Source organism: Brassica rapa, chromosome A06, assembly GCF_000309985.2.
Source record: "Brassica rapa cultivar Chiifu-401-42 chromosome A06, CAAS_Brap_v3.01, whole genome shotgun sequence".
Taxonomy (NCBI): Eukaryota; Viridiplantae; Streptophyta; class Magnoliopsida; order Brassicales; family Brassicaceae; genus Brassica; species Brassica rapa.
In genome coordinates this window covers 20,252,360-20,265,164 of record NC_024800.2, presented here as the reverse complement: position 1 = coordinate 20,265,164, position 12,805 = coordinate 20,252,360, and the positions used below count along the sequence as shown (strand labels likewise).

General features: G+C 38.0%; 2 protein-coding genes and 1 long non-coding RNA gene across 4 annotated transcripts; 1 reads left to right on the top strand and 2 right to left on the bottom strand.

The window, feature by feature from the left end:
• Window positions 1-1,063: 1,063 nt before the first annotated feature.
• On the bottom strand, window positions 1,064-4,521 carry LOC103874010 (leucine-rich repeat receptor-like serine/threonine-protein kinase BAM1). Its single transcript, XM_009152414.3, has 2 exons — window positions 1,822-4,521; window positions 1,064-1,739 (listed from the first exon to the last, which is right to left on the bottom strand). Exons 1-2 carry the CDS (start codon window positions 4,403-4,405, stop codon window positions 1,330-1,332), a joined length of 2,994 nt encoding a protein of 997 aa, XP_009150662.1. The 5' UTR covers window positions 4,406-4,521; the 3' UTR covers window positions 1,064-1,329.
• A 2,774-nt stretch (window positions 4,522-7,295) lies between these two features.
• On the top strand, window positions 7,296-11,932 carry LOC103874008 (probable starch synthase 4, chloroplastic/amyloplastic). Of its 2 annotated transcripts, XM_018659407.2 has the most exons (19): window positions 7,352-8,216; window positions 8,290-8,329; window positions 8,411-8,489; window positions 8,589-8,717; window positions 8,804-9,008; window positions 9,089-9,223; window positions 9,298-9,402; window positions 9,486-9,584; window positions 9,650-9,779; window positions 9,865-9,915; window positions 10,032-10,142; window positions 10,225-10,337; window positions 10,456-10,624; window positions 10,717-10,803; window positions 10,924-10,995; window positions 11,093-11,209; window positions 11,309-11,361; window positions 11,439-11,535; window positions 11,611-11,932. In XM_018659407.2, exons 1-19 carry the CDS (start codon window positions 8,101-8,103, stop codon window positions 11,713-11,715), a joined length of 2,013 nt encoding a protein of 670 aa, XP_018514923.1. In that variant the 5' UTR covers window positions 7,352-8,100; the 3' UTR covers window positions 11,716-11,932. The 2 variants fall into 2 exon arrangements, with proteins under 2 accessions (XP_009150661.1, XP_018514923.1); XM_009152413.3 differs by lacking the exon at window positions 11,611-11,932 and having other exon boundaries at window positions 7,296-8,216; window positions 11,286-11,361.
• Window positions 9,933-10,620, bottom strand: LOC117126039. Its single transcript, XR_004448574.1, has 2 exons — window positions 10,385-10,620; window positions 9,933-10,351 (listed from the first exon to the last, which is right to left on the bottom strand). It is a non-coding gene; the product is annotated as an uncharacterized LOC117126039 (long non-coding RNA).
• Window positions 11,933-12,805: the final 873 nt, after the last annotated feature.

The window sequence follows — 12,805 nt, the reverse complement described above, 5'->3', positions numbered from 1 at the left end:
TTTACGTGGATAAGAATAATAATTTGCATGTACACAAATCACCATAGTATGATACCAATTTGCAACTATGTTTTCGCCCAGTAATGTAGTACTCCATTACCAGAGTACACTAATCAAAATATAACGCAGTAGCATTTGCCTAATGCTATCATGCATAGGGCCCCGTGAGAACCCTTACCAAGCTTTCACTTAAATAGTTAGCACATCAACCAAGCCATTAATTAACTCATAAAGATGCCAGCAAACTTCATAATAGCAACTACCTAAATTTGGTTTGCTTGACCCAAGTTTTCTGATAGAAAACCTAGACGAACTATAAGATCTACAATCATCAATGGAAACTACATATACAGCCAAAAGAAACCAACTAAATGTTAGTTGGGTGGGGCTTATATTTATGATCTTAGGAGAAATCATAAATGCTTCACATAGACTCGAAATTGCTTCATGAGAAGGGAAAATAGTTAGATAAGGAGATGTCATCAAAACACATTTAAGACTTAGATTTATAGATAGTTTGCATGTGGAAGAAAATTTGGTGAGTGAGATAGCAAGGTTTCATTTCCACTGTCTTTTTTTTTTTTTGGACATCCATTTTCACTGTCTTACTCTTTACCTTTAACTCATAACCAATCATTATTCCACCCTCCACGTTTATATTACCTTTGATCTCTCTGACTTTTCCCACATGCATTGTTCTCTTTAAACTTTAATTATTGTTCGAAGTTAAAATATCCATCGAAACCGCTAAAGCCAACCGCAATCATATATACATCGCTCTCAATTACATGTGCATTTCTTAGCAAAAAAAAATACATGTGCAAGTATATATTCATCAATCTATTAGAGTATCATTTGCGTTTATACCTTAATCACATCATAAAATACATTGCTATATAAATAAACAATCATGTATTTTTGTTGTCGGAATCATGTCAAGGTGAATGAAATTTACGGTGATTCTTAGTAAAGACGATCTTTAGATCACTTGCAGATGCGTGACGCTACAGCAAGACATGCAAGAGTATTCCGCATTAGACATCTCCTATTCTCAACGCATTAATATTCACTAATTTCAAGACAAAACTTTTAAATTCAACCCAACTGTACACCTTGATTCAAACAAACTACAAACTAAACTGAACCAAATTACGATAACGTGAAAGCCGAGTAAATGAAACACACTTAAAACAAAAGGAGTCAAAATAAAATTACCACTTAACCGGACAAAAGCACAAACCGGGACTAAACATGGGTAAATAAGTGATTAACAACTGAATCTCATCGCTAATACCATCTTCTCTTACCGGAGCCCTAGTTTTAACACTCTCAGAGATCGAGTAGATCCGGCTGACCTTGACCACCCTCTGTCGTTGTTTTCTCCTCCCTGGCTAATTCCGTCGCAGCCTGATCCTTAGACGGTGGCATCTTCGGCACCTCAGTGAGAATCTGAACGACTTCTCTCATCGTAGGTCTCTCAACGGCTTGTTCTTCGACACAGAGCATAGCCACGTAGAAAACGTGCGTCACTTCGTGAATAGGAATCGAAGAAAGTCTCGGATCCAACACTTTGAGAACAGAGTCCTTGTTCGAGTCAGTCATCTTACGAACCCATTGCACGATATCGACTCCGTCACCGAACTCTCCGACGGGTTTCCTCCCGGTGACTAGTTCTAGAAGAACCACACCGAAACTGTACACGTCGCTCTTCTCATCTACCTTCAACGTATACGCATATTCTACACAAAACAACAAAGATTCTATTTAGAAAACAGAGCAAAACAGAGCGTAAAGTTCGAAACTTTAAGATTCTTTTATCACCTGGAGCTATGTAGCCGTAAGATCCAGCGATCGCAGACATACATTCAGAAGTACCCGAGTCTTGTAAGAACTTGGCGAGACCAAAGTCAGCAACATGAGCTTCAAAGTTGGAATCGAGGAGGATGTTGTTCGACTTAACATCTCTATGAACAATCAACGGAGAACAATCGTGATGGAGATAACAGAGTCCCTTCGCAGCTTCAAGAGCAATCTTGTAACGTGTATCCCAATGCAAGTGTCCTCCTTTCTTACCGTGCAACACCTCACCGAGACTACCGTTAGGCATGTACTCATAGACAAGCAGATTCGTCTCATGGTTAGAGCAGAACCCGAGCAGCCTCACGATGTGTCTGTGTCTTATCCTCCCCAAGGTCTGAATCTCCGCGTTGAAGCCGTGATCGTGGGAAGACCCGCGAGACATCGCAGCGAGTCTTTTCACCGCGACTTGGTCGCCGTTAGGCATGACGCCTTTGTAGACGATCCCAGCTCCTCCTTTGCCTATGATGTTGTCTTCTTTGAGAGAATCCAAAACGTCGTCGCAGGTGAAGTCTAGCCTCTGGAAAGCTGTTAGCTTCCAAGCTCGCGACTCGCTCGCCTTTTTCAACGATCTAGCTTTGATGATAGCCGCGACGGCGAACGCGATGGAGCAAACGAGTAGTCCGAGAACGAGCAGTAGCTTCATAGAAGCGGATAAAGGTCCTTTGCTATGACTCTGGTGAGCACCACCGTCTTTGCAAGGACCAAGGTAAGGACCACAGAGGTCAGGGTTCCCTAAAAACGACGTGTAGTTGAAGTAACTGAACTGTCCGGTTCCAGGAACTAAACCGGAGAGGTTGTTGTAAGAGAAATCAAGCGATGTCAAGCTCTGCATCGAGGAGATCGAACCGGGGATCGATCCGATGAGATGGTTTCTCGACAAGTTCAAGTAGTTTAATATCTTCATACCGGTGATCTCCTTTGGGATCTCCCCGGAGAGCTCGTTGCGGCTTAGGTCGACGAAGGTTAAGAGCTTGCAGCGGCTGATCTCAGGAGCTATCCCACCGGAGAACAAGTTGTGGCTGAAATCGATCTTGGAGAGCTGCTGGAGCCTCCCCACCTCCGAAGGAATCGGACCTTCGAACTTGTTACCGTCGAGGAGAAGCTTCTGAACGCCGGTGAAGTTTCCGATAGCCGGTGGTAGTTGACCGGAGAGTTGGTTGTTTGATAAACTTAACTGACCAAGGTTGACCGACACGCTCCCGGTTACCGGTAACTCCCCGGTTAAGTAATTATCTTGAAGCTCAACTTGAGTTAGTTTGGGTAATCCGAAGAGGCCTTTAGGGATCGACCCGTTTAAGAAATTCTCGCCCATTCGGATCCGGGTCAGAGACTCGCATTTTCCCAGAGACTCAGGGATCGAACCGAAGAGGAAGTTTCCCAAAGTGATAAGAGTCTCCAGCTTGTTACCGGCGCACATGTTGGGCGGTAGAGTCCCCGTGAGTTTGTTGGAGGAGAGATCCACGAGGTGGAGCCTACCGTTCTCCCCGAGCTTCTCCGGGATGCTTCCGGTGAAATTGTTTTCCCAAAGCTGCAGCACTTCAAGATCCGGCAACTCTCCGATGAACTCCGGTATCTCCCCGTGGAGCTTGTTTCTGAAGAGATTCAAAAGCGTGAGGTTCTTGAGGTCGGAGAAGCTCGCCGGGATCTCTCCGGTGAACATGTTGTTAGACAGATCCATCGATTTTAGGCTCGAGAGCTTCCCGAGCTCCCAAGTTAGCGGACCTGAGAAGACGTTCACTTGGAGGAAAAGCGTGTCGAGCTTCTGGAGCCTTCCGATCTCCGGCGGGATTTCGCCGTTTAACGCGCAGTTAGCCGCGTCGAATCGTACGAGCTCCGATAGGTTTCCGATCTCCGGCGGGAGACCGTCTTCGAAGGCGTTGAAGTAGCCGATGTATAGCTCCCGGAGAGTCGTTAAGTTTCCGATCTCCGGAGGGATCTTTCCGGTGAGCTCGTTCCCGGAGACGGCTAAATACTCGATCTCCGGCCAGGTTCCGTAAGAAGGCGGGATCTCGCCGGCGAAGTAGTTCCCGCCGAGGTGGAGATGGCGGAGCTGAGTCAGGTTCGTGACGGAGAGCGGCAAGTCTCCGGTCATGTTGTTGTTGTAGACGTCGAGGACGCGGAGGTTGGCGAGTCCAGCCGAAATCTCGCCGGGGAAAGAGCCGTTGAAGATGTTGTTCGAGAGGTTCAGGTGGCGGAGACCGGAGAGATTCGAGATCTCTGGGGGGATTGGACCGGAGATCTGGTTATCGGCTAGAGAGAGGTTCTGGAGAAGAGGTAAGTGAGATACGTCTGGGGAGAGAGTACCGGAGAGGTTGAGGCTCGAGAGGTCCAGAGATGTCACGTGGCGGCGGGAGACGTCGCACGTGACGCCGGTCCATGTGCAGAAGCTGGTGGTTGGTTTCCATGAGGCGAGGGGGGAGTTTGGGGCGTCTCCGGTGAGAGAGGATTTGAGGGAGAGGAGGGCTCGGAACTCGGAGATTTGTCGGCCGGTGGTGAAGGAATGAGAAATGTGGAGGAGGAATAAAAGAAGAAGAAGAGGCTTCATCGTTTCTCTCTCTCTCACTCTGTCTCTTCTCTGTGAGAGATTAGGTTAAGGAACTTATGAGATGGTGTGAGTGTGGTGAGGGTTAGTGAACAAGTAGAAGAAGCTGAGGAGGGAGTGATTTAATTTTATAATTGTAAATTGCTTTATTTTGAAATTTATCTTTTTTATTACCGAAGGTGTATAATTTTCCGACCAAAGTAAGATTGGTGCCACGTCAGTTTTCTGTATAGTTCCTAACTCATAACTATTGGATGTGGATAAACAAGATTATACTAGTCCTGATTAATAAACAGATTAACTGATATAATGATCAAGTCTAGTAACAAAATAGAGAATAAATTGTCGTTATTTTAATTTATCTGATATTATTCTTCATTTGGAAAAGGTTTCGGTCATTTTGTGTTCTAATCAAACTGAGTAAACTTTGCAAATATATCAAGATTCAAACCCTTACGTTTAGACTAAATGAATACACTACATTATAACTTGTACGATAGAGAATATACTATTATCAGAGAGAAGGTTCATTTATTTTGTTTTGGAAACTTGTTCTCCACGACCCAAGTATTGACAAAAACTGATATAATTTCTCATTAATACGACTACATGTCTTTTAATACATTCTTCTAACAATTCACATAAACAGAGTATTGTTGTTGACCAAATAAAATAAAAATCACAAACAGGAAAAACAAAAAAGCACAGGTAATTATAGGAAAACGACAAAAGCTAAAAAGATCGTTTAATCCCATACGTAAGTTAATGATGCTTTAAAAGCGATAAACCCAATAATGCTTTAACGGTTCAGATGCTATCATTCTTAGGGCACCCAATGGCTGAGTCAAAAGGTTTACCAATCGTAGGACCGGCTCTGTAAAGCGAGAGGTTTACATAGTAATTGGGCCGTATGTGTTGGGCCCATCTGTCCGAAAATCAGATCTTGAATTATTATGTTCTTTTTAAATTATGCCTTTTCACGTTACAATGCAATCGTTTTACTATTATTAATTGTTTTATACTTTTATTTTCTGATTTTATCGATATTATATGAAGAAAAACAATATTTCAATAGGTTTATAAATTGAGTGTACTGTGATATATATGAAATCAGATAATATAATAAAATTCATAATATATTGAAAAAGCGATAAAAATGTGAATGTAAATTCATCTCTGATTCATATACCCCATAAAAGTATAAATTAGAAAAGTTACATGGAAAAAGATAATGCAAATGATTAATAATTATTAAAAAGTAATGATATTGCTGGTAATAGGAAAATAACCAAAAAAAAAACTTTGGCCAATTAGTTTGACTGAAAAGGACGGCAATTACATTCTTGGCCTTGAACTTTAATGGACTGGTCGTTGCGTTGCGAGGGGATTACCAAACCATGCGTGAAATGACGTAATTATTCTAGTTCGTTCGATTAATGCACCAGACTGAAGAGGGAAGACTATGGGTGCCATGGTAATTTGCTTGTGTGAATGGAGGCCGTAATTACTAATCCAGCTAACGAGGCAGCTACAGTTCACTGTCACTGATCTATCTATTAAAATGAATTCTCCATTCACAGTATATATAATAACATATATGTAATATTTTAAATACAAATAGTGTCAAAACTTTATAATATATCACGTAAACTATACAGCTGACCAAATATTGATTTTAACCTAGTAATAGTGGAACTTTAGTTGTTATATACTTTTTAGACTTGGTTAGTGAGAAGAATAATTCACTTTCTTTGCAGTATCTTACTAAACGTCTAGGTATCTAAAATAAATCACAAACCATATCCTGAAAGCTTATTTATTTACGAAATTCGATATGGTGAGCATGTGTGAATGAAACTTTATGTAAGAAACTTAGTGGGTTTGATGAGGAACGTTGTGGGAAGTAGGTGTCGAAGGAGATTCGTTTCTTGATTTTATACGTGAGCTTTCTCTTCCCTATTTCCAACCTTTAAATTTTAATATTGCCTTGAAAACTGAAATTTAAGTAACCAAAAAAAGTTCAAGTTAACCGAAAATACTACTACTAGATGAAGCATAAAGAGAGAAACATAGGGTTAAGAGTAATTAAGAGAAGAATCCAAAGCTCAAATATAAATTTATTCCAACCATGGAAGCACGTTGTATCCATTACTAAGCTTTTGTTTATTCTCTCTAATCGCATCGTCTCGTGTAGTGTTCCTTTTTGTCTCCTTAAACGCACATCTCTATAAGGATTCTTACTGTATTAGTTTTTTACTTTTTACTCATTACACAACATTGATTCAAATCTTTGCTCAGCAAAAAAAATATCCTCACTATTAATATATACTGTAGTGAGTAGAATGATTAGACTATATCCGTAGCTTTCTGCTAATCATGTGAAATCTATTTTGAATGGTAAAACAATGTTCAACCAAGCTTAAACGGGGAAAGAAAGCTCACGAGCCATTGTTTAATAGAAAAAGTTAGGAGTTTGAAAGTGTATTGTTTTGTGTGAGACATGAGCAGAAAGATGAGATTTAGGAAGGGATATGTTTTGCTTTTTCATAAAACCACGTAGTGAAGGAGACAAACATGTTGTGAAAGCGACGAATGATGAAGAAAATAAAACCAATAGAAAGTATCAACAAAGTTCTCTTTATTTCTTTTGGTTTGAAATTGAAAATTAGAACAAAAGCCTTTTTGTTTTGCAGTGGTCCATCTGAGAGGGTGAAACAGTACCCAATACTAGTAAAAAATGGGACCATAAACTTGTCATCTTCACATCATCGCACTGTTTCTGAGTCCGACCATCACGGACTTAAATATGGTCCAGTGAAACGATCCCCATAACTTATCTCTACGAGCTACTTCATTACTATGAAAATTTAACAACTCATTAACAATACTTGAAAATGCAAATTTTTGAAAACAGAGAGGAAAACACACTCAGAAGATTTTCTGTAGTATTTAATCACATGTCTGTTTTCCATCTGCATGATATAGTTAGACAGACGTAATGGTGTCAGATTGAGCTTGTATCTATGTTACAACTGTCTCGCATTTGTACATCATAAGACTATCAAAACAAGGTTACATTAGTGAAAATTGAATTTGATCAAAGGCAAAGATATATAAATGCTGTGTACAGAGTTTGAGTGTTTGGCGTATGTTTTGAAGAACCTAGCCGTAGTATGGTTCTATAATCTCTATAAATTGAAACTATCACAGAGAGTCAGCGAATGATCACATAATATTTCAAGGAACACAAAACACATTACTAACAATCTAAGGTCATGAACATTCTTTACAATTTTGCGTCGCGAAAGAGCAAAACGAGCAGGTGCCAGTGACACGAAAACTAACATGGTCTATATATCATACATTAAGGGATGACTTATCTCTACAACAGAGAAGGATAGACACACAAACGAAAACTGAATAAAACTGTTCATCTAATGGGTTTTAATGGGCTCAACAACTGGGCTTTAGAAGTAATAACACTATAACAGTTTTGGACCATTGCCGTTAATTTATCCGCCTTGTCTCGGGGTGAACTTTGAAAGCAATGATAGTTCTGGGGTGAATGTTGAAGATATTAATAAATAGAGGAGTACTATTGAAATTTTCCGGCTGTTCTTTTTTTCTATTTTGTCGTTCCCCGGCAAAATTTGCCGAAGTCACTAGCACTATCGCCGGCGATTCGAACTCTGGAAAAGATGCAATCAGCGGCGAATTTTCCACTGAAATGGAATCTGTCGCCACTTGTGTCATCCTCGAAAGTTCAATTAGTGAATCTTAAGTTTCGAAAGGCTCACGCGCTTCACTGTTTGAGGTTGATTTCGAACTCGTCATGTTAAATTAGTAACATTGATCATTGACTACATTTTTATATGTATTCATTGCAGATCAGAAGGGCATGAAGAAAAGTTTGAGAATTCTTCTCAGGTTAGTATTTTTTTTTTTTTTTGGGTTAATATAATCTTCTATGATTATTATTACAGAACATAACTTTGGTTAGTTTAACAGGACAAACTTGGAGTGTCTTCTGTTATAAAAGAAGATAAACATAAGGATATATGGAGCCTCTTTAGGGAAGCTCAACAAAGTATACTTCTTTCTTCTTTTTATCGTTTTCATATTCTGAAAGTTAACTCACAGATTGTATTGTATGTATTGTATGGTATCGTTATTGTTGTGTATTTAGATATCCTTTACTTAAACAAGCAACGCCTAGCTGCAGTTGAGGAGTTAGAGAAGCTGAAGAATGAGAGAGTTGAATTGCTAGAGAAGATAAACCAATTGGAAGAAGAAAGTCATATTGTAGTCAAGAAAGGTTTCTATTCTTTTCCTGTGATGTGATTGTGATAGTGATACTAGCTAGTCTTTTTGAATTCTATGTTTGACCATGTGGATAAGCAGATAAGTCATCTATATTGTGGGAGTTACTTCTCCGCGTTGATTCAATGGTGCTCAATGGATTGATTGGTACCGAAGAAGCTTCATCCATGAGACAACTGGTTAGGGAGCATCAAGCGAACATCTCTGAGTTTCCTCTTGATGTCCTGCAACAGGGAGATGCCCAAGTTCTAGCTGAACTTAGACAGTTACCAAATAGAGGCAAAAGGTGACTATTCTAGTAGTATAGATTAGTTTAGTTTCAATTCTTTAAGTCTGGATTTTGAGTTCATGCTTGCTTGTTTCCAGGAATGGTCTCCACGTAATTCACATTTGCACCGAGATGGATCCACTAGTTTCTGTTGGACCTTTGGCTTCATATATTACAGGACTCTCTTGTGCACTCCAAGGCAAGGGCTACTTGGTTGAAGTCATACTGCCAAAGTAATAATCCTTTTAGACATTTACATATAATCTTTAGTTGTGAAGCAAAAAGTCTTACTAATGAATATTAATAGATACTCTACACTTGATTTGGACGAAGTTGAAGGGCTTAGAGAAATCGAAGCTGATGCATATTCTTATTTCAATGGCCAGCTTCATGCTAACCGAATATGGAATGGGTGAGTGGAGTTATTGTTTTATAAAATTTGATATTCTTTGTTAATTTAAGGCAAAGAAGGAGAACCTTGTTTGTTTATTGCAGAGTTGTCTCTGGAGTAGGAGTGACACTTATTCAACCAGTGTATTACGGTTCAATGTTTAGCCGTGATAAAGTATATGGCTATTCAGACGATGTTGATAGGTCAGTGTTTGATCAACATTTACTTTTAGAGTGGTTTGATTTTTCAATTCGGTTGATGAAATCAGATTTGCCTACTTTTCTCGTGCTTCGTTGGATTACATCGCAAAATCTGGGAAGCAGCCTGATGTTTTACACATTCACAACTGGCAAACTGCAATAGTTGGACCTCTGTTTTGGGATGTTTTTGTTAATCAGGTAAAAAACTTCAGAGTTCATAGTTAAAGATCACCATCAATCAAGCCTTAGTGTTCTTATTGCAGTCTCTATGCGGATTATGTAGGGACTTGAAGGTACTAGAATACTCTTGACATGCCAAGGATTTGACTCGAAGGCAAGCCACGTTGCTTCTTTTCTTTTCTTCCCTCTGGTGTTTTATACATTCTACATTGGCAAGATACGGTTAAGAACTTGTGTATAGCGTACACGGTCTTGTGTGTGTGTTTTTAGTGTCTTGTGCCTCCTGAGAAGTTGGAGCTATGTGGGCTTGATCCAGCTAGTGTTCACCGTGCTGATCGCTTACAAGATAACACGAATCCACAACTGGTTAATTTACTGAAGGTAAAAAAATACAGTACACAAGAGTTATCTCTTCTTATTACACCCGTATTCTCACACTGTCTTTACTTTGTTTCTTACTTAGGGTGGTATTGTCTACTCGAACAAAGTTGTAATAATGCCATCCTCACCTTCTGAGGGTAGGACACTCCATCGTAATTCAATCCCTGGACTTGAACCAACTTTAGCTGTTCACAAGTAAGTTCCTGACACTTCTCTAGCCATCTTTTTTTTTTTTGTCAAACCTTCTCTAGCCATCTTAAACAACACCGATCATGGTTTAATAAATTGCATTTTGACTTTTCTTATAATCTAGGGAGAAGTTGTGTTTTGCTCCTTTTGGGTTGGACAACTCGAAATGGGATCCTTCAATAGATGTTTATCTCCCTGAAAACTACAGTGCTGAAGATATAAAGGGAAAATCAATATGCAAAGCTGAATTGCAGCGTCAACTCGGTTTAGTGGAGGATGTTTCGACCACCATTGTATGTGTTTTCTCCCTTTTTAGTTATGAATGCATTAACCATGACCTGTTTATCTCATGGTGATTATCATAAGTGTATACTTGTCTTTTAAGGTAGGGTGCATCTTCTCAGAAATATCAGGTGTTGATCTTCAGAGCTTGAAGTCACTTGTTCGGAGAACAGCAAAGAACGATGTCCAGGTTTGTTTAATACAGTTCCCAATAATATTTTCCTCTCTGCGGATTGTAATACACTTCCCAATAATCTAACTACATAGTTGTTTTCTCTTTTCCTGTCTGGTTAAAATGACAAAACAATAGTTCGTTATAATGATGATGAATGAAGATCAGATGATAATCAAGGAACTTGAGAAAGCTCAAGATGAAATTGAGGTAAAGTAATAAAAAAGCAGTCTTGCATTCAATTTTTTTTATATGTTTCCTTCTTCCTCACTCAGAAAACGAGATGTTTGTATATAATCTTGAACAGGGAGGAAATCTAAAAGTTGTGACAGGAAACAATGAAGTTGTTTCTCATTTGATTTTTGCGGGATCAGACATTATGCTTTATTTAAACTTCTTCCAAGATCCACTTCTCCAAGTCCCTGTAGGTTTCCAAAACTCCATTGATCTGTCATATTGGAATCGATAAATTCTACTTTACAGCTTTCTCTCATATATAGCTCTCGGTCTTCTCATGGTGCAGCTCAAGGCTTTGAAGTACGGAACGGTTCCAATCGAACTAAATCCCCAAACCGGGTAAGAATATGTCTGAGTATGTCTTTTGCCAAAGACAGTTAGAAAACAAGGATATAATTATCAAGTAATTGTTTCAGGCATGTTGGAACACATGAACAAGAGGCCACCACCACTGCTAAAATTTTCAATTCTTTATTCGGAAGAATGTCCTTAGGCCAAGCATTGGATCTTATGGTATCATTACTACTTTTAAGGAAAAATATTATATATTTTTTTAGACGCTAGATTGGATCTGTGTTAATGATGCAGAAAAAGGATGGGAGGTTGTGGGAGTTAAAGATAATGGAAGCAATGGAGAAAGACTTGTGCTGCGACGTACACGTCTCTGCATATACTTCCATTAAGAACCTGTGAAGAAGCAGAAAAAGAAGAAGGTTTAGATTGGTTTCCCATCACATTGAGAGTCTCAGTGTCATGTCTTTTGATCAATTCTTGCCAAACCTATAATATGCATATTGGTAACATATATACACATATAGATCAGTGTATTTACTTTTTGTAAAATTATAATCGTTTGGATTTTGTAATGTAATAGATGTTAATGTGTATTATTAAATTTTACACGATGTGATTCGACGTTCAAAGTGGGTAGACAATGGTAAGTTTATTAATTACTAGGATCGTACGGACGGGTAAGCAAATGAACGAAATAATCAAATATATTTTAAATTTTAATAAAATTTTTATTTTATTTCTAATTATAATTTTCACTATTTTTACTACAACTTTTACTATTTCCTTTTTCAAGAAATAATATATTTGTTACTATATTAAAACAATTCATTAAAAAGTATAACTATTTTACTTTTTCACAATATTTGCTTTTCTTGAATTTAATAGTTTTTAATATATTTCTTCTTAAATTTAAACAATTCGGAAATGAAAAGCCAATTTTTTTTATTAAATAAGCAAGTATCATAAAATTATTTATGTATAATATATGAGAAATATATTTATGCTGTTTTTATGTTTTTTCAAACTCACATCAACAAAATTTTGATAATAATGAATTCTGCAATTGTTTTCTTTTATTGACCACCAAAATTTAGGTTAAACCAAAAAGATAACAGAAAATCATTAGTTGTGGAACATTTGATGTATTGTTAATATACATGGTTCAAATATTAAAATTTTTAAAATTTGCACTGATGTCCGAACTTATAATAGTAATTATATTATTATTAATGATGTAATTAAAATATGGACGACTTATCCAAAAAAATAATTTATTTGATTAAATAGAGTAGTTGATTGTATTTTGTAGGAATTATATATCACTTCCCAAATTAAAACCAGGTAATTAATGTTGGTGAATTACTGACCAAACATTATAAATATCCAAAAAAAAATATAGCTGACAATATATATATATATATACATATATGTTATTTGTATTTTTAGTGGTGAGATATTCAGTGTGATTTTTTTTCGGTGGACACTTGTG

What these genes read in the sequence shown, in the direction of transcription:
- LOC103874010 (XM_009152414.3), bottom strand. Translation starts at nt 4,405, where the DNA reads ATGAAGCCTCTTCTTCTTCTTTTATTCCTCCTCCACATTTCTCATTCC. An exon ending in TTACGGCTACATAGCTCCAG is followed by an intron (nt 1,740 to 1,821) that starts GTGATAAAAGAA and finishes TGTTTTGTGTAG; the next exon opens with AATATGCGTATACGTTGAAG.
- LOC103874008 (XM_018659407.2), top strand. Translation starts at nt 8,101, where the DNA reads ATGCAATCAGCGGCGAATTTTCCACTGAAATGGAATCTGTCGCCACTT. An exon ending in GTTGAAGTCATACTGCCAAA is followed by an intron (nt 9,224 to 9,297) that starts GTAATAATCCTT and finishes GAATATTAATAG; the next exon opens with ATACTCTACACTTGATTTGG. An exon ending in GGGATGTTTTTGTTAATCAG is followed by an intron (nt 9,780 to 9,864) that starts GTAAAAAACTTC and finishes CGGATTATGTAG; the next exon opens with GGACTTGAAGGTACTAGAAT.